At 39.4% G+C, this 21,434-nt stretch overlaps 1 protein-coding gene across 1 annotated transcript in view; it reads right to left on the reverse strand.

Moving 5' to 3' along the window:
* Positions 1-6,095: 6,095 nt before the first annotated feature.
* Positions 6,096-21,434, reverse strand: part of LOC143028102 (uncharacterized) — a 15,889-nt gene continuing 550 nt past the window's right edge. The window contains exons 2-9 of the mRNA XM_076189740.1: positions 19,915-21,348; positions 14,542-14,612; positions 12,174-12,292; positions 11,286-11,364; positions 10,099-10,285; positions 8,987-9,129; positions 8,769-8,892; positions 6,096-7,974 (exon numbers count right to left, since the gene is read on the reverse strand). Of these exons, the coding sequence (XP_076045855.1) occupies positions 7,904-7,974; positions 8,769-8,892; positions 8,987-9,129; positions 10,099-10,285; positions 11,286-11,364; positions 12,174-12,292; positions 14,542-14,612; positions 19,915-21,348 (2,228 nt within the window). The 3' untranslated portion in view covers positions 6,096-7,903. The remainder of the gene's footprint in view (positions 7,975-8,768; positions 8,893-8,986; positions 9,130-10,098; positions 10,286-11,285; positions 11,365-12,173; positions 12,293-14,541; positions 14,613-19,914; positions 21,349-21,434) is intronic.

The raw sequence follows: 21,434 nt of genomic DNA on the forward strand, positions 1-21,434 counted from the left end.
AGTGCGTCGGTGGCCTGGTTCATGGCTCTTACCGTCTGTGTACTCCATGGGAGTTGGATTGGAGGTGGTTTTGTTGTCTGAAAATTGCCCGTCCTGAAGATTTCCGACTCGAACGTGGCTTCCTTTTCTTGTGGAGGGCCCAGTTGATTAGATCTCCTAATTTTAGAGAGGATCTGTGAGAAGGAGGGTTTAACAACCATCGGGGATTCTGACTGGGAATCCTGCGAAGTTTGGTAACTTGCCCTCTCATCCCCGGTGCTGTGGACGTCATCATCGTCGTAGCTGGAGTCTGTCCGGTCAGCGAGAAACACTGCGTCTTCAACCTCATCCCTGATCAGTTCGGGGGGGTTCCGATCAGCTGGAACATGTTCTAGGGGGGCTCTTGTGGGTGTTGAATCCTTTCGAACTTCAGAGTTCAACAGGAACTTTTCTTGAGTTGCCTGGATGAATTCGCGTTGTTCATCCATCATCTGTTCTTTCATTGTGTGAAAGAGGGAATAGATAGTGGGGAGAAGTTCCTGTAAATGCCCGCTTAGAGAGTCACGATTGGGTTCAGATGGTCCAGGGGACCCTAAGGAGAGGCTCTCTCTGCTGGTCGAGGTGGTTTTACCCGCAAGTAACGCACGCGTAGGCTCACCTCTGTCCTCGTGATTAAAGGGCATAGAAAGGTTTCCGTTGATCACCCGGCTCTTCCTAGGATGGGTTTTATGCGTACTGCGGGATTCCTGAGTAGAAGAGGCTGAGGGGCTCTTTGTCTTCGAACCCGGGTTCTTTGTCTGTTTCAGTGTCGAGTTTCCGGGAAGGGTCAAGGGCAAGCCGCAAGCGACCTCATCCGGGAAAAAACTCGTACAGAAGCGGTAGCTAGAGGTGGCCGGTGGCACATGTCCGTCTAAGCTAACCGCCCTGGTTGAAGGAATAGAGGACAACTTGGCCTGAGAATGACTCAAGGTAGAAGTTGTACAACCTTCTTGTCTACTACGCTTTGGAGGAGGGAGAGAATTGCTCGTCTCCTCTGAAGTCGTAGTCTGCCTTCTCTTGTTTTTGGGGGGTGAAGGTGGAAGCCATTTTCTATGCTTGCGCACCTTTTTCCCTGCATGCACTTTCTTGAGAATATGAAAGCACACGGACCACTGACTATCATCCCATTGAGTGCATGTCTCACACGGGGATGAAGGTGAACACTTGAGAGCTCTACACTTTATACACCAAATATGAGGGTCAGCTTGTGCTGGCGGTAGTGGGGTGAGGCAGGGATATCTCCCTTCGGCGAAGGCACACAACCTATCTTGAACAACAACAACACTGGAACCAGATTCCATACTTACAGTGAAGGGTAGGATACCCGGTGGCAGTTAGGGGAATAATACAGGAAAGGGAGAGGGCACTCAAGAAATTCCAGGACACAGGATGGCGTAGGTAAACCCCGATGAAATTGAAGGACGACGAACTCCTTAGCATCCTGGGAGTGAGCTGGTGACGATCGAAGCGGGTTGCTTGATTTTTGGCACACAACTTAAATATTGAACCGTTGATTAATTAACGGTTTGCTGCCGTGCTAATAAGGGATTTTGACTTAAAATTGGCCCAATAAGGGGGAAATCAATAAAAACTAAATAGGAGCAGGTATAGTTGAGAGATGTTGACTCGTTGACTACCGCGAAGAGAATGGAGTACAGGTATAGTGTGCAAGACTTGTGGTGGAGGGCAAGGGCCCCCTTGCCCCAACAGGGCCCCTTACTGAGGATAAGCATTGCCCAGACCCACAGAGTGAGGATTTTAATTTAGCGGTAGAAATATTTGCGCTACACAAAGTATCCTATTGTAAGGAGTACCGAAGAGTTTGTATTCTTCGGAACAAATTAAGAAAACTGGAATGGAGGACTTGTTGCATGGAAGAAAAATGAGAGTAGTGCTAAGAGATATGAGTTCCATTTGGGAAGAGGTGATTAGTGGAGTTCCACAGGGATCAGTATGGACTCCAATAATGTTTCCTATTTATGTAAATGACATGGATGAAGGTGTGGAATGTTACATGAGCTTCTTTGCAGATGACACAAAACTGTTGAAGAAAGGGAGTACTGAAATGGATTACAAGTCGCTGCAGAGATTTAAACAGGGTTTGGGAATGGAGTCAGAAGTGGGAAGTGGACTTCAACATTTAAAAATTATTATATCAGGACAATATAAAATTGGTCCAAAGGAAGTAAAGAAAGTGGAATCTGAAAATGACCTAGGAGTAATCATCACAAAGGATATGTCCCCTGATAAACAGGTAAACAAAATTGTCGGAGAAACCTACAACTAGCTAAGATCGATAAAAGTGGCCTTTACTTACCAACACTTTCAAAACTTGTCATGTAAAGAGACTGTCAAAACTAGAATTACCAACTCTGGAACAATAAAAGAGAAAGGTGATTTGTTGACTACAGAATCATGAGAGGTATGAAAATCCTTGATAGAGTAGACTTACTAAATTGGGATAAGAGGGACATAGAAAGAAAAATACAGCTAGGTAAATACATCCACCCAACCTAAGTGCCTTACTTTAGTTACTAGCTTTCATAATTTTCATTGTTCCTTGTACTCTATACTTTCCTATTTCTGTCATTTTCTTAGTTTCCCACTGCCACAATCAATCAATCCCTAACTTCTGTACATTCAACAACTCTTTAAAATACTCCACCCATCTTTCCATACCACCTTCACTTCCATTAACCTATGTCCAACCTTTTACCTTTTCCTCTCTACCTGACTCACACCCCCTCACTCTCTTCACTTCTTTCCAAAATATCTTTTTATTCATTTCCAAATTTTATCATGCTCTTACTCCATTTTACATATCTTCTTTACCTCCCTTACCTTATGTTTTGCTTCTCTCTTTTTCTTGTACTTCTGATATGATTACCTAGTCCTATCTTACAACCAATCCACATATCTTCACCTCTTCTCTTCTACTACTCTTCACATTATTCCACTATTCACTACCATTCCTCCTATTCCTGACCATGCTCCTTGTTCTACATGTCACCTTTGCGTACTTAGACACTTCCTCCTTGAAATATACCCATTCCTTGCCTACTCCTACCTCCCCTCTATCCCTCACCACATCCTACACTACTCTCAGTGGGCAGGGGACAGAAATGACCCTTCATGGGCTAAGATGGGACAATAAATGGGTACTTTATGTTATGGGCGTGGGATGGGTGAAGGGTGGATGCAAGCCCTAGCTGGCCACCACACTTATAAGGAAGAATGGGTTCTTTAGCATAAATACGTAAATCTTAATATAAAATATTGACAATTACATAGATTACTGTGTGGGGGAGCAAACTGTATTACTGGGTGGAACCGTTATGCCCCCGGGGGTGCCAAGCTTCTCTTTACTTGAATTGCAGCCACTAAAATGGCTTTGAGGATAAGCGGGATATACCAATTTGATAAGGAAGTATAAGCTATAAGTACATCATGCAAACTGGGGCAAAATTATAATTAGAATAATTTACGCAACTAAAGACACCAAACCAGCTATCAATACCAATTTATTCAATGAATTAAAACTGCCTGACATTAATGCAACATAATTCCATTGACAGAACTCGTGGACCATATTCTAGATATGTTTATCCTAACTGATACTTTCACTATCTTCACGATTTAAGTTACTAAATTCTCCTAGCTAATATTGTGTACAGAGGGTCCAGATAAAGAAATACTTGCCTGGTTATGCAGATGCAGTTGCAGCTCTAAAAATAATAAATAGAAGTCACAAGTTGCAGCGACTTCTAAACAGCTGTTATATTTTCTCTGAAGTTGGTTAGTGATACTGGAAACGTGTACCGGACTACCGGTATGTTTAGTTTTAACGATCGTTCCACAGATGTCGTAAGTGTCAGATTGTCGCAGCACCGTGCCGGTATTTGTCGTGTACTTAATTGAATGCGCATATTATCAGGAACTTCCATAGATCTAAATCTGCTCTTTAGAGTTTTTGGTAATGGAATTTTTTCACAGCCACAAATATAAATCAGTTCATACAGTCGCAGGCAGATAAAATTAAAACTGCAGGCCTGATCAAGGCTGCTGGACCGACGAAGTCCCGACAGGTTGCGTCCGATCAGGCAAAAATCGATATAGCAATTAAAATGCACTGACCATAGTATTGCTCTGTCTAGTCAATATCACACCTGTGATTTCTAATCCTCATATAGTCTTTATATATCAAATTGGCATTCCCCATGAATAGTTTCCATTCCTCCAGTCAATGTGGGTAGTAAGCACGTAACCTAACCTAAATAAAACTATCGTAACGTAACCTATCCTAACCTAACCCAATATAACCCAGCCCAACCTAACCTAACCCACCTAACCCACCCAACCCAACTGAACTGAACTTAAGGGGGTACGCGACACCTGGGGGGGGGTGAATTTGGTCAAGATATGGCATTTTTCAAAACTGTGTTCAAAATGTTCGTATACCACTTAGAAACAAATCCCGACAAATAATTTTTCAGCCGCGCGCAATTTAAAGGTCCTGGGTGAGGATTAAAGGGACAGATTTAAAGGCGCAACCCACACTAGAAGGAGGCGTGCCACTTAGGACCTTCAGGCGCAGCGAATAACGTTGAAATTTGATTGAATTTACACTCGCCCAGTGTATCAACGGCCAATACGATTGTGGAGGGGAAGGGAGGAAGGTGGAGGGAGAATATTTCGCCAACTTTGTGCGAAACTAAGCGTTAGTTACCGGCTAGCTCTGAAAAGGGAACTACGCATGTCTCATGAGCTCTCGTTGCAATCTATTACTTTAGCTAGTACATATTACTCTTTAGTACAGTCATCATGGGTAGCAAAAAGAACAAAAGAACATCACAATGACAAAAAACAGCAGTTAAAGATGGCAAGCAGTCAAAGACGACTAAAGATCTCACCACCTCTCACTCCACCACCGCCCTCACCTGCACCTCTGTGACGGTGACAGAGGTAAAGGACAACATTAGACTAAACAATTCAAAGAGGAAGATTAAATCCAAAGAAGAAAGCAAGAGGAAAAAGATCAAGGCTATACAAGAAGAAAGAAGAAGGGACATCATACAACATAGATTGGCGAGGGGAATCTGATGAGGAAAGAGAAGGCGCCCACTACTGGAAAATAAACCTCTTTCCAATTATTTAGATACCCTGAAGACCCCCAGCAGAGAGGTTTCATATGAAGAAACCGCCAAAGGTGCAAAAAAGCAAATTATATGATGTTGTCGTCTGTGCGTCGTCACTACTGTGACATAATTATACTTTAGTTTTTCAGTATTTAAAGTACTTATAATTAAAATATGTTGATAATTTTTACTGTACTTACTTATTATATAATAAGAATTAAGCCATGAAAAAATCAGTCAAATTGGTGAAACTATAAGCAAGTTACAGATATATTCATATTTCAAGTTGCCATATCTCCGTTCGATATTTTTCTACTTTTTTTTAATCATAAAAAATCTAATATACATCAGATTTAGATGAAACTTACAGGGAATATTACTTTTAGTAACTGCTAGGGCCGATCCTTCGAATATTTTGAATAGGATGAAAGAGTTCGGAGTAATAATGGAAACAAGAGCAAAAATTTTTTATTTTTCACGATTTTTGCCAGACATTAAAATTGAAATGCCTGTATGCAAAAGTATAAAGGAAATTGTTCAATTACTCAATGACCGGCCCTAGGTGTGCCTACTGACTAATCATAGCCAAAATATAAAACAAATTGGTCCACGTATTATGGTGCTGTGCACTTTTAAATGTTGCTACTGGTATACGTACATGTGTACATGTGTACATGTGTACATACATCATTCTGCTTCACCTAAAATGTAGGCAATATGGATACCTATTTACCTGAGAAGTTTCAGCTCTTTACTCTAAATATTTTAGAAAATGACCTCCAGGTGTCGCGTACCCCCTTAACCCAACCTCAACTGCCTCAACCTAACCCAACCTAGGCCATATTTACCTAACAAACTAACCCAATCTTACCTAATCCAAAGTAATTCAACCTAACCCAACCCAATTTAAGTTATGTACAAATTAATAATTGTGCTCCACTTTTTTTTTTTTTTTTACCCCAGTGAGATTTAAATGATCTTTAAGAGGCAAAATAGATGTTCTAGGGTCTGAATTGTAGGAACTACTCGGGTCATGATCTTTGATTTGAAGTATCAACTCAAATACAGTCTAGTTTGTGACACAGGGTTTGCATAAAACAGTCAGGATTGTAGTTTCAATCTTCATGGATCTCTACATTCACATCTTGTATACCCTAGATGGTCAAACTGTTAAAATATGCATATACCAATGATAGTGCCTACAAATAGTGGTTCTGTGAGACAGGCATCAAAAAGAGTCCTCATGCCACCATCTTCAAAACCCATCAATACCCTCACCATCAGGTGGGCCTGACACTTGGTCTCTAGACTGGGCCAAAGATCTTTCTCTATTTTTTCACAAAAAGAGTACGGGCAACTGCTCCCACACTTAAACAACACAGACAACAGTCCAACATTTCTTCCTAGAGAGATCTATGGTAAAGACTAAGCATTTCTGTCAGCTGCTGCAGGGCTGTGTGTTTCTAGTCAGTAAAACTTGAGGCATTAGTTATTATGTCTTGACCTTTATGAAACCAGAATTTTTCTTCATATTATTTTCAAAGTAGAGATGTCTTGACCAAATGTATACAGTATTCTAGCAATTCATCGTGAATGTAGTACTTTTTCCCATACACATGATCCCATTTTCTGGTCAACTGGTGTCCAACAATAATATGGAAAACCACTGGTCAGGTCCATTTCTAACTGGCTCCAAAGTCTCAAGCTTAGAATGATTTTTTGCCATTCTGTTGGTTAACTCACTATTTTCATATTTCATTTTATGTATTGTGATACTGGAGTTATTGTATACTGTACAATGAAAGGAGATAAATAAAATTCTTGGTGTTTGCTAAGATTTACTGCATTTCTTATAACTCACTGAATTCAGGGTAGATCAAAGAATGCTGAGGTGGTTTGGAGGAAAAAATGGGAGGAAAGATTAGCAAAAACTGTGTAGAAAGCAAAGATGTATGGAGTAATTGAAAAGGTTAAGTGGCTTTGGATGCAAGAGGAATGTCTGCTGAGCAAGGAGGAGAGAGTGCTAAAGACAAGAGTGAATGAAGACAGCTTGTACATGTTTGTGGGAATGATGCAGCTCAAAAGAATGTTCATCTTGTCTACTCTGTAAATAAATTTGAGTGGATGAGGAGGGGAGCCCCCATGTAATGAAGCAGGGAAGGTAAACTAGCACTGGTTATTAGGCCCTGTGTCTTACTGTATTGTCTTTGGTCCAAGTAGTGTGGCAGGGAACAGGGATGATCAGTCATCCATGAGATGCTAAAATGGGCAGGGCATTCAATGGGTTCTGATGGATAAGACATAGGTGTGGGGTGTGTGCATACTTTGATTTCAACATCCTCTTTATAAGGGGGGAAAAGGTCCTTTATTATACATGTATGTTTGTACTGAAATTATTCCATTTAGTACAGAGAGAACATTTCTAAATTCATCCCCAGGAACTGTTCAAAAGGATGTACATTCCCTTTGCTATGATGATGTATCTCCAGCAGATTAAAATAATTTGGAATTAGCCACAATAAAACTTGAACCAAAAGGGAGGAAATTTTACATGACAAAATAAACCAGTGAGCTTGGTCATTTCAAAAGAGATTCAAAGATAATTTCAACATGAGGTCATATGGGTCAAAATCTTGGACTCCGGATCAGGAACCAGAGAAGATGGACATTAGGGATTGGTGGCTTCAGTCACCCATCCTCCTCCGTGCTCAGGTAGCTCCAGCCGAAGTAAAACTTCCAGGGGTCTTCCATTAGGGTGTACAGTATGCAAGAGTGTAATATGAGTCACTACCCACCTGCATCAGTATCCATGTCAAGAAGTCTGAAAGAGACAGACAAAAGACAAACCAGAGTTAAGTGATACTACTTTAAGTTTAAGATACAGTCTGAAGGACATAGAAAAAAGAGAGGAGTCTGACTCGTCTTCAAACATCGCTTTCCTTGAAGAGAATCATTGAACAATCTTTGAGTCAATATTGTTCTTTTGATGTTCAAAAAAAAATGAAGCACTGCTTTATTTCTTGTATGAACATTGACATAGATTCTTTTAAATATTAAAACCACAATCTTACTCAAAATTTACTCAAAGATCCTTGTCAAGCAGGGATCTATAGACATATCAAAGAATCGACATGACTCAAGAATATTGTCTGAAGGGGAAAGCTAAATCACTAGATCATTAATCATGTTTTGACATTCTTGCTCTATTTTGAATACATTAATGACCTCTATGTCTCTGTTTATACAAAAAAGCAAACTTAGAACAAAATGAAATCTCAACATATGTTTATCTAAACAAAAATAGTGAGGGTTAATATGGGGGTAGAAAAGGCTAATTTCTTTATATTCTATTTCGTGCTGGGTGTCCATAGTGTCGCAGCATACTCTAATCTTGGTCTTATCAGTGTGACTTATTTTCTTTACCATTACCTCATTCAAGTAGTTAAAGGCCACCTTTATTGATCTTAGTAAATTGTAGGTTTCTCCAACTATTTTGTAAATATGCTTGTCTGGTGACATGTCTTTGATAATAATTACTCCTAGGTCCTTTTCTGAGCTAACTTTTTTACTTCCTGTGTGTGTGTGCAAATGTGAGTGTGTGTACTGACAACCTACCATAAACATGGGTGTAGACACCAGGATAACGTGAGTCAGCACATCCAAATCCAAAGGAAGTGATTCCATACTGCACTGCACGATTGCCAGCTTCACTCACAACCAAGGGACCACCACCATCACCCTACAGGAAAGGAAAAAACAACAACAATGAAGACACAAAACTTCCACAGAGGAATCAATCATGGAACCCATAACCACTTTTCACTGGTACATACCGAACATGTATCCTTCCCAGCTGCCTGAGCACAGAACCTGCTCATACTGGTTCCGTACCACCACCATTTCTTATAAGCATCGCACTCACTCCATGTTTTTGTCATAAGTGAGACATACTGCAGGTCACTGACAGGCTTCCCATCTGAAGTTGGGTAATAAAGAGTCAGTCTCAGGAGGTTAACAATGATCCCAAAATGAGGAGACCCAATGCTACACTGGTGGATTCATTCATGACCTGGCAGAAGGGTGATAACAGTTATGTGGGAAATGAAGCTATGGGGTGGAGGGCCTCCATGGGGTCTACCCACAAAGACTCACTGAGGAGTTAAAAATGCCAAAACATGTCTGAAGCTTTGTAAATGATAAAGCTACCATGATTATGTACAGACAGACTGAACAGGAAGGTTCTTATCCACCTCCTTTAGTGAAGTCCTGCTCCCTTGGTTATGGTGACACACTACAAATTTTGTTCTGGACAATATCAGACAATTTTATTCACCTGAAGGTACCTTGCATTGAAGGGGTTAAAAAAGATGACTCATTAATTCCTTCACCACTGCAGGGGTCTATCTATATACCAAGGGCTTTTTCCCCTTTATAATGGAGGTAGGCATGTCAAATGACTAATACTGCAGGGGTAATGAATAAGATACTTGGAAAGAGATTAGAATAAATTGCTATATATCATTCAATACTGAGGAAAGGGGATTGATTTAACCCTATTGGAGCTGTCTGTATAGTCTGCAGTTGTGGTAAAGCTTAAAAAAAAAAAAAATCTCGTTGTTCTCTCACAGCCAGGGCAAGTGGCTTTTGGGGTCAAATCTGTGACTTTTTAGTTACAAAATCAAAGCTCAGTATAATACAGAAACACATTACTGAAAGCTTACAGTAGAAGGCACTTAACTGTAGAGAAAGTTTATATCTTTGTTTTTTGTGCTTCAGCAGCCAAAGCAATTGGTCTATCAATATACCATAAGGCTTCTTCCCCCCTATAAGGGAGGTAGCCCACCTTCCACTTATCCTACATCCATCCAACATCGATTTGTTTCCTTTTCACAAGTATTAGTCATCTATAATGTTGGGGATTTATTTAAGTTCTAATGATACTCACTTGGTTCGGAGCTACCCCAGCCAGCTGCAATAGCACTCACTCCATTCTTCACTGGAGAGATAGGAAGACAGACAGGAAGCACAGACACTCCAAAGGTGAAGCATTGTCTTACTTTGAGGAGACCAATGTCATTCCCTTGTTTAGGATCAGGTTTCAAGAAATATTTGAAATTTGGATGTCTGACGACCTGTGGAATAAAAAACCCAGTCTTGTTTAACAGAACAAAGAAATGAACATTAATCACAATTGACACTTCATTAATTTTTTTCTTTTTTATTTAATGCAGTGAAAAGCATTTTCATCCTATTCTTTTTTATCAGTTTTATGGAATTGTCCACTAAATTGACATTTATTTCAGTTATTATGGTCACAATCAGAGGAGGATCAGAGGGGGTATTAAGGAAGTCAGTGATGGAGTTTGGGAAGGTGTGTGAAAGGAGGAAGTTGAAGATAAATGTGGGTAAAAGTAAGGTGATGAGATGTACAAGGGGAAATGATGGCACCAAATTGGAAGTGAGTATTAACCTCTTCAGTACGAGTCGAATTCTCATGTGCAGCATCGAATGCCTAATGTATGACACATCACACTACTCGCATTATAAAATATGAACTCACTGCTGCTGTGATCAAATCAGTTCACAAAATTTGGGGGGTCACTTAGCTACAACTACAAAAAAAAATATAATCAAGACACCGACAATGACAAAGATGTTAATGGAGAGGAGCTGGAGAAAGTAGACAGCTTTAGATACTTGGTGGTGCATAAGGTGGGAAAGGGAGGAGTGGAGGTATAGGTAATTCAAGTTTATCTAGATTTTCATTATACAGTACATTCTGTCAGCCAGGCTAGGAATCATTTTAGTTGCTGCCCTTTGCATTACTTACATTTTTCTTATTCTTTTTATGTATAACCACACCACTACTGCATACTCCAGCCTAGGGTGTATAAGTGTTCTAACCCCAGGATGACTCACAGAATCACAGTCCAATTAAAGGGCCATTTATAAAACATATCTTCCCTTGGTCTACCTTGATCAAAATAGTTTTATTGAAATACTTTTTATATATATAAATTTGGCTGGTTTTAACCAGAACATGAAAAATTAAAGTACTTGATTCATCATAATAGATGGTAAAATATTAAATAGGAAATAGATATATCCTTAAAAAGTATACATCATACATACCTTTTCAACTGTGTAGTAGGGGTCAGTCTTAGCATAAGAGTTCTTTCCAACACGCAGACGAAGTTGACGTGCACCACATCTATGAGCAAAGCATTATTTTGTAAGTATTACTTCTATCAAGACTATAGATACTTTCCTACATCCATTCTAGTACCTTGACTATTGTCAGTCTTCCTATGAACATTATCCTTACTCATCATTAATTAGCAGGTGGGTCCTAAGGAATGATTTATGAAAAAGTGCCAATGTGAAATTCTTGCAACTTGTTCAGACTAAATTTGTGAAGATTTCTCTGCTTTAAGCTGCTGAAAAGTATATGAGATTTGCTTGCCTCAACCTACCAAGTTGGTCTATAGGTCTCTAACTTTGTTAAATGTGTGAGCCTTCACCATTTCTATTTTCATCATCACCTCAATACAAAAACATATGTACAATGATTTATCATTTTCTGATTCAGACCAATTTCCACTTAGCTAGTTTGAGAAGCCTTTAGATTCTATCCAAGCTAACTGGAAAGGCACCACTGGTCATAGCTACCAGTGTAGTATTTTTGTTGCTTCTTTTGTACACTCTCTAAATATATATAAATCCTGATTCTACTAATTCCCATGAACAATGTATTTCCATGCACAACTGATATTTGTGTATTTATTGGTCATGAGCATTTGCCAGCTATGGCACTAGTCACCACACAACTTTCTATTGTGAATTAACTTATCAAAAGCAAACATGAGACTCACTGGGCTTCCTAATACTGTAAAAATCTATTTTATAAATACCAGGAAAGATGACTATATTGACAAATAATTTTATTATATATCATAATCTTTGTCAATCCAAAAGCTTACTGACTATTTATATTTCACACACAGTAGGATGTTACTTTACTTTAGACTCTCAGTTGCAGATGTCAAGACCCAACATTTATTGATGATGGTGCCACCCCCAATGAAGGCTTCATCGTAACAGAAACAGCTGAACCAGAACTTGAACCTGTACAAGGCAACCTGGGGAAGATACATCACTTATGCAAGAATATATCTAATACATAAGCCTAAAAAAGATACTCATATTCTCATTCTACATTCTCTATCATAGTGTATGTAAGACTGTAAACAGAATCAAAAGGTAGATAGTGATTTGATTCAGCTGGTGCAGTCCCCAGTATGTGATATGATGAAGATAGTGAAATACCATACTGGTTATCTTAAAAAGAAAAGTGTCTTTTCACATCTTCCTTACTGGAAGAGTGTCAGCCACAGAGATATATGAAATAGCCTGGAGGGGGACATAATTAAAGAACAAAAACTTCTCAGCAATGGAATAGTTAAATTAAATTAGTTTAATAATCAATAGAAACCCAGAGAAACTTCATCTAAAATTTGTGCTGCATGATGCAAGATTTCATACAGATCACATAAAAATAATCTCAGTTTGACTACTTGGGAAGTAAGACACAAACAGGTTTTGTTCTAGCTGAGTTCAGATGTATTTGTTCATCCAAAAAGATTCGCTTGGGCCTCATGGATTGTAGACTGGCATAATTAACACCTTTCATACATGAGACAATACACAGCAGTGACCAAATTAGTTCCCTTTCTAGCAAATAGAATATTAATTGCTGCCTTGAGTTTCACTGAATGGAAACCTGCATTTTCATGATGGCTGACAATAATCCTCAGGCCTTCATAAATTTCTTTAGGAAGATACTTTGGACTACATGTTATATTAGTGTGGGATTGTGTCACTAGCTTCAAGTAGTTGGAGAGGAGCAGTCACTGCTCTCCATATATGAAAAGGTGGAGGAAATATAGCTGAAACTGATAGAGATCCTAGGCCCATTCTAAAGACTGTCAGCCCCTTGGGACTACGTCTCCATATGGAGGTGAGGGGGTTGATGGGTTTTGAAATAGACAGTATGGAGATGATTCTCTTTGTTGTTCATCTTGCAGGACTACCATAAGCAGATATATCATAGGTCCCAAATCTATCACTTAAAGAAAATAAAGAGGTGACCTGATGGCAGAGTTAAGGTAAGTACAGGAGTAAAACTCACTTTCAGTAGTTCATTTTGCTTTACACCACATGTCAGATGGATGTGAGGAAATACTATTTGCCATACAGGTCAATACTATATTTGCTGGTGTATAAGACATATTTTTTTATTTCTATATGCATAAAAAATTTCCGTGTCTTAAGCAGTCGTTTGACAGATGACTGAGTGCTATAGGCTAGGGAGCTAGCCAAGCATAGGTACTGGGGAAGTTCGGAAGCACAAAACTTGTTGCTTATAATAAGGTATTGAAAACAAGCCAAATTATCACAGTAAATTGTGTTACTAATATCAAAATATTGAAAACAAGCAGCATTTGCAATGAATAGATAATAACAAGACCATAGCACTGCAATGGTGCACCACAACCAGGTGAGCCACCCCGATCGCCTGTCGTGATATACTGTCTCAATATAGCATTTCAAGCACAGAATCATAAATTTGCTCTATAAGACCACTTTATGATATACTTTAACAAATGTATAATGAAACATACTAATTTTTCTTTTTTTCACAAAATATCCTCGAAAAATAGGGGTGCGTTTTATGCGCGGTTGCACATTGTACGCCGGTAAATACGGTAAACTTTGGAATAAACTAGATGAAGATATACCCCGGGACTATACAGTTCATGAACTAAGAAGTAGGTATGGTATTTGGAGAATATGAAATAGCACTTCACGAACACTGATCCTTTTCTGAATTCTACAATTAGGTAAATACGTCCCAAAAGCTTTCATCCTATTCTTTAAGCCTCTCTTTCATTCCAAGTCTTATAACATTTATAATAGTTATAATCATGTGGCGAAAGAGCATGAATAAATGTTGCATAGTACGCCTGGATGGTTAGTATGGACGTGACGTGATTTGTAACGTGTGAGTGATGCGTGATTCGGAGAGAAAGCAGGGGGGTCCCGGCGTCGCTCGCCATACCCCGAATATCAGCAGAGTAAGCCTAGACTCGGTGTTGAACACACGTGTAAAATCCTCATATTCGTTAGTCAGAATAAAGTGAAGTGACACTCCTGCCTTTCCCTAACCCGGACAATTGTGAGCTTCCATTCGCTCGTGACAAAAATTATCACGACTCAAGTGCAATAGAAAAGAGTTAATTGCAGAGATCCATAACAATCAACAAAAACAATAGTAATAAGTAGTGTAAAATAAGAAAGAATAAAAGATATTGATCATCTTCCTACTTACCATGAAAGGAAACTGATTGGCGTTTGCCGTGGAGCCATCGACGATGCGCTGATTACTCATGGTGCCGCAGACTGTGAGTCAGAAATGCAAATAGGACAAGCTGATTAAAAACATCTGATTTCAGTGGTCATTTTAAGGTGCTACTAGTGCCAGGCAAAGTACCTACATGCGGTGACATAGCTGCAATGTCTTATAGGTGACAGCCCCGCAAACCTAAAGAAAACATGTCTTGACAAGTTAAACACCATGTGAGGACGGAGCCATTATTTGTACGACGTTTCGCTTATTACAGCTTTTTCAAGTACAAGTTGAGATACATATGCTTGAGATTAAATAAGGGGAAAGGAGGGAACGGGGAGAGAAAAGAAGGGGGGGAAGGAAGAGAAGGGGGGAGATTGAACACTGGGAAAGGTTGAGAATGATGGCCCAAACGTCCGGGGGCGAAATGTTCACAAAGGGTGGTTTAAATATTTAAAATTTTGCTGGCCATGGGTATTAGGGGAATTATGTGGGGCGAGATGTTAAACATGCCCCTGTTTTGTTCAATAGTGTTCGTTCTTTGAATGATTGCTGCTTCTAAACACTTCCTGCGGATTTTGTCTGGTTCTCGTATCAGCAGCTCTGCATTCTTCCAGTCCATAAGATGGTTTTCCTTGTTTCTATGTGTCACACATGCATTGGTGGTGACATCATGCCTGACGTAACGGTGTTCACGTATTCGTGTATTCAGGTCGCGTGACGTTTCTCCGATTTAAACTTTATCACATCCTGAACACGGAATACGATAAACACCGTTTGGGCCAGCATTCTCAACCTTTCCCAGTAACCCACACCCCTTCTCCTCCTCCTCCTCCACTTCCTTCCCCCCTTCTTCTTTTCTCTCCCCGTTCCCTCCTTTCCCCTTATTTAATCTCAAGCATATGTAGGCTATCTCAACTTGTACTTGAAAAAGCTGTAATAAGCGAAACGTCGTACAAATAAAGGCTCCGTCCTCACATGGTGTTTAACTCGTCAATCTTGTCGGCAACTGCCACTTTCATAAAAAAAAAAAAAAAAAAAAATGTCTTCCACGTTGCAATGGTGTCTCCACGAACAAGGATGGACCCACCATCAAATCATAACTGATCTCACATACACACTCACACTGCTTCTGACCCAGGGCAGTGGACAAGGTGCAGGAATGACCCGTCATTCAGGAGGTGCTAAGATAAGAGGGAGTGTGGAGGGGTGAGGAGTGTATTCAGGGATGGAATGAGTGGGAATGATTTTATGCCTTTTTCTTTTTGGCTACCCCCCTTGTAAGGGGGAAAATAGCCTTGGTATATGTATGTATGTATATACCTGTATAAGTATATATATATATATATACATATAAGTATATATATATATATATATATACATAAGTATATATATATATATATATATACATAAGTATATATATATATACATATAAGTATATATATATATATAAATATATATATATATACATAAGTATGCAGACAAACCACTGGGAAAATGAAAGAGATGAGACCGAGCGCTTTCGTCTATTCAGACATAAGTATATATATATATATATATATATATATATATATATATATATACATATAATTATATATATATATAAATAAGTATATATATACATATAATTATATATATATATATATATATATATATGTATGTATATATATATATATATATATATATATATATATATATTGTGGCGAAAGAGCATGAATGAATGTTGCATAGTGTGCCTGGATGGTAAGTATGGACGTGACGTGATTTGTAATGTGTGTGATGCGTGATTCGGAGAGAAAGCAAGGGGGTATGTAGCGAGGGTATGCGTTGGGGGGACGCCAAGGGAGGGTCCCGGCGTCGCCCGCGATACCTCGCATAGCAGCAGAGTAAGCCTAGAACCGGTGTTGAACACACGTGTAAAATCCTCATATTCGTTAGTTAGAATAAAGTGAAGAAAGTGACACTCCTGCCTTTCCCTGACCCGGACAATTGTAGGCGTGAGCTTCTGTCTTTAGCTCGTGACACCATGATCATGGCTCACGTGCAATAGAAAAGGTTAGTTAATTCCATTCGTCCGTAACAATATATATCGGAAGAACCGTGGATGCAGATGCAGAAATTGAAATGTGGTACGCCCAAGGACTCGAACCAACGGCTAGCATGTGACCAGTGCTTGTAGTGACTTAACCACTACACCATCAAAAAAGTTAAAAGTTGAGCGCAACTTTTCTTACATATTTGTATGCTCGAGTTACATACACATACACGAAAGTTTGCGTTCAAATATCTCCACTATGATAGTACAATTGGTAAGTGTACGAACGCGGGAAAGTATTTGTACAACACTGAATGGGTCCCAGTGACTAGATACATTTTTATTAACCACAATGCACTTTAATTCTAAACCATCTACATCAGAAAAACCGTGGAGGCACATGCAGAAATTGAAACGTGGTGCGCCCGAGGACTCGAACCAAAGGCTAGCACGTGACCAGTGCTTTTAGTGACTTAACTACACCATCAAGAGAAATATAAGTTGAGCGCAATTTTTCTTACATATTTGTATGCTCGAGTTACATACACATACACGAAAGTTTGCGTTCAAATATCTCCACTATGATAGTACAATTGGTAAGTATACGAACGCTGTGGTTGATAAAAATGTATCTCTAGTCACTGGGACCCATTCAGTGTTGTACATGTGTGTGTGTGTGTGTATGTATATATATATATATATATATATATATATATATGTATATATATATATATATATATATATTTAAGATTATTTCAGACAAATGAGAGAGAATGCGGGTGGGGAAGGGCAAACGAAGATGTGTTAGGAATAGAGTTTATTGCCCTAACGTTGCGACCAACTTGGTCTTCTTCAGAGGACTACAGCATTACAGACGGATCACAATTCTTATATTCGTAGTGAGAGGGAACCCGCCAAGGTATGAGCGTCATGTTTTCCCTTTGGCTAACGATTTAATTATTAGGACACTTGCTGCTTTCGAGAGACATTTAAATCCGTCTCTGTCGTTGTTGTTCTTGTTGGCGGCGATATGTGCAGCTTCCACAGTTTTTCTCATTTTCTTCTCAAATCCCTCGTGTAGAATTTCTGCGTTGTTCCAATCAGGTAGATGTCCACATTTGTCCAGGTGACGAACCAGGGAGTTAGATGTTCTATGAGCCCTGAGATCGTTTTTGTGCTCATTCAAGCGTTTATTGAACCCTCGACCTGACTCACCGAAATAAGATGATGGACAACCGTTGCATGGAATACGGTAAATGACACTGAGATTATTACGCATATTATTATGTTTCTTAAATATTTTTCCTATTTTATTGGAAGATATTTTTGCTATATTTATTCCACCTTTTAACAAATAATCATCAATAGCTATGGTGTTTGTAGAATTAGGGACAGAAATAAAATGAGACTTATCCTTTCCCGGGGTCCGGACGTTTGAGCCATCGTAGATCTTCTTGGCTTTCCTCGTTGTACTGGTGATCAAACCTCCGGGGTATTTCAGCTTCCTAAAGGTATTCTTGATGTAAGTAAGTTCATCCTCTAGGAATTCTTCACTGCAGATACGAAAAGCTCTGAGAAAGAAACCTATTAGAACACCCGTTTTAACACGTCTGCTGTGTGCTGAAAAATAATGGACAAAGTCGTCCCTATTGGTGTTTCCTGTACACCGAGAAACTTACCTGTTGAGAACCTCTGTGTATCAACGTGTCTAAAAATGGTAAATTACACTCTTTTTCTAGTTCAACTGTGAATTGAATGTCTTTATTCACAGCGTTGAGTCTTCTCAACTTATTTTCTATATTAGTTCTTTTTGGCATCACCACGATTATGTCATCCACGTACCTTAACCAAGTGGTACCTCTTCCCATGATGTTGATGTATTTGTCCATTTCTAATACTTCCATGAATAAACATGCCATGACAGCAGATAATGGACTCCCCATTGCGAGACCTCTAATCTGTTTAAATTGGATGACATAATTGGATGACATAATCGTGGTGATGCCAAAAAGAACTAATATAGAAAATAAGTTGAGAAGACTCAACGCTGTGAATAAAGACATTCAATTCACAGTTGAACTAGAAAAAGAGTGTAATTTACCATTTTTAGACACGTTGATACACAGAGGTTCTCAACAGGTAAGTTTCTCGGTGTACAGGAAACCCACCAATAGGGACGACTTTGTCCATTATTTTTCAGCACACAGCAGACGTGTTAAAACGGGTGTTCTAATAGGTTTCTTTCTCAGAGCTTTTCGTATCTGCAGTGAAGAATTCCTAGAGGATGAACTTACTTACATCAAGAATACCTTTAGGAAGCTGAAATACCCCGGAGGTTTGATCACCAGGACAACGAGGAAAGCCAAGAAGATCTACGATGGCTCAAACGTCCGGACCCCGGGAAAGGATAAGTCTCATTTTATTTCTGTCCCTAATTCTACAAACACCATAGCTATTGATGATTATTTGTTAAAAGGTGGAATAAATATAGCAAAAATATCTTCCAATGAAATAGGAAAAATATTTAAGAAACATAATAATATGCGTAATAATCTCAGTGTCATTTACCGTATTCCATGCAACGGTTGTCCATCATCTTATTTCGGTGAGTCAGGTCGAGGGTTCAATAAACGCTTGAATGAGCACAAAAACGATCTCAGGGCTCATAGAACATCTAACTCCCTGGTTCGTCACCTGGACAAATGTGGACATCTACCTGATTGGAACAACGCAGAAATTCTACACGAGGGATTTGAGAAGAAAATGAGAAAAACTGTGGAAGCTGCACATATCGCCGCCAACAAGAACAACAACGACAGAGACGGATTTAAATGTCTCTCGAAAGCAGCAAGTGTCCTAATAATTAAATCGTTAGCCAAAGGGAAAACATGACGCTCATACCTTGGCGGGTTCCCTCTCACTACGAATATAAGAATTGTGATCCGTCTGTAATGCTGTAGTCCTCTGAAGAAGACCAAGTTGGTCGCAACGTTAGGGCAATAAACTCTATTCCTAACACATCTTCGTTTGCCCTTCCCCACCCGCATTCTCTCTCATATATATATATATATATATATATATACATATATATATATATATATTATATATTATATATATATATATATATATATATATATTGCCTTAAGACTATGGAATATCGTGATACAAATCAGATAGATAAATGAATATATATAACAAGGAATTTTCCCCTTAATAGAAAGGTAGCGAAGTCAATAAATAGTCAATTGAATAAATTAATTAATCAATCAATGTATAAATAAATAAATGACAGATTCTCAAGCAGTGAGAGATGTACTTACTGCAATTCGGAAGAGGGGGTTCTGTTTTTGCTGTTGTGGTTGTTGAAGTCGTCGTCGTTGTTGTTGTTGTAGTTGTAGTGGTAGGTGTAGTTGTAGTAGTAGTAGTAGGTGTCGTGGTAGTTGTTGATGTGGTTGTTGTAGTAGTTGTGGTTGTAGTGGTGGATGTGGTTGTAGTTGTAGTGGTCGTAGATGTCGTTGTAGTTGTGGGTGTGGTTGTAGTAGTTGTGGTAGTTGTCGATGTGGTTGTAGTTGTGCTGGTGGTAGATGTGGTTGATGTAGTGGTTGGTGTAGTTGTGGTTGATGTAGTGGATGTTGTAGATGTGGTTGTACTTGTGGTAGTTGTGGTGGGTGTAGTTGTGGTTGTTGTTGTAGTTGTGGTTGATGTAGTTGTTGTAGTGGGTGTAGTTGTAGTTGTGGGTGTGGTTGTTGTGGTAGTAGATGTGGTTGTTATAGTTGTGGTTGATGTAGTTGGTGTGGTGGTTGTAGTTGTAGATGTAGTGGTTGTACTTGTGGGCATGGTTGTAGTAGTTGTGGTTGTTGTGGGTGTAGTTGTTGATGTGCTGGTTGCAGTTGTGGTTGATGTAGTGGTTGTAGTTGTAGTTGTGGTCGATGGAGTGGTTGTAGTTGTGGATGTAGTGGTTGTGGATGTGGTTGTAGTTGTGGATGTAGTGGTTGTGGTGGGTGTGGTTGTAGTTGTGGGTGTAGTTGTAGTTGTTGTAGTTGTGGTTGTGGGTGTAGTTGTGGATGTAGTGGTTGTAGTTGTGGGTGTAGTGGTTGTGGTGGGTGTGGTTGTAGTTGTGGGTGTAGTTGTAGTTGTGGTTGTGGGTGTAGTTGTGGATGTAGTGGTTGTGGTGGGTGTGGTTGTAGTAGTTGTAGTGGATGTAGTTGTTGGCGTTGTGGTTGTAGTTGTAGTCGATGTTGTGGTTGTAGATGATGTTGTGGTGGTAGTGGATGTAGTTGTGGATGTGGATGCTGTAGTACTTGTGGTTGTAGTCGATGTCGTGGTTGTAGTTGGTGTTGTAGTTGATGTAGTTGTGGGTGTGGTTGTTGTAGTACTTGTAGTTGTAGTCGATGTCGTGGTTGTAGTTGGTGTTGTAGTTGATGTAGTTGTGGGTGTGGTTGTTGTAGTACTTGTACTTGTAGACGGTGTTGTGGTTGTAGTTGGTGTGGTTATAGTGGATGTAGTTGTGGATGTGGTTGTTGTAGTACTTGTAGTTGTAGTCGATGTCGTGGTTGTTGTAGTTGGTGTGGTTGTAGTGGATGTAGTTGTGGATGTGGTTGATGTAGTACTTGTAGTTGTAGTCGATGTCGTGGTTGTAGTTGCTGTTGTAGTAGTTGTGGTTGTGGTGGGTGTAGTTGAGGTAGTAGTAGTGGTAGAAGTTGTGGTTGTAGTGGTTGTAGTAGTTGTGGCCTTTGCAAGCGGATCCTGGATAGCTGTAGAAGAGGAAAAAAATATACTTTTTCTCTTTCTCTGTAAGTTCAAGTTCTTTCAAACACCGTCTGGTTTTTGTTATATTCAC

Source organism: Oratosquilla oratoria, chromosome 9 (assembly GCF_046742065.1).
Source record: "Oratosquilla oratoria isolate Oo_2021 chromosome 9, ASM4674206v1, whole genome shotgun sequence".
Taxonomy (NCBI): domain Eukaryota; kingdom Metazoa; phylum Arthropoda; class Malacostraca; order Stomatopoda; family Squillidae; genus Oratosquilla; species Oratosquilla oratoria.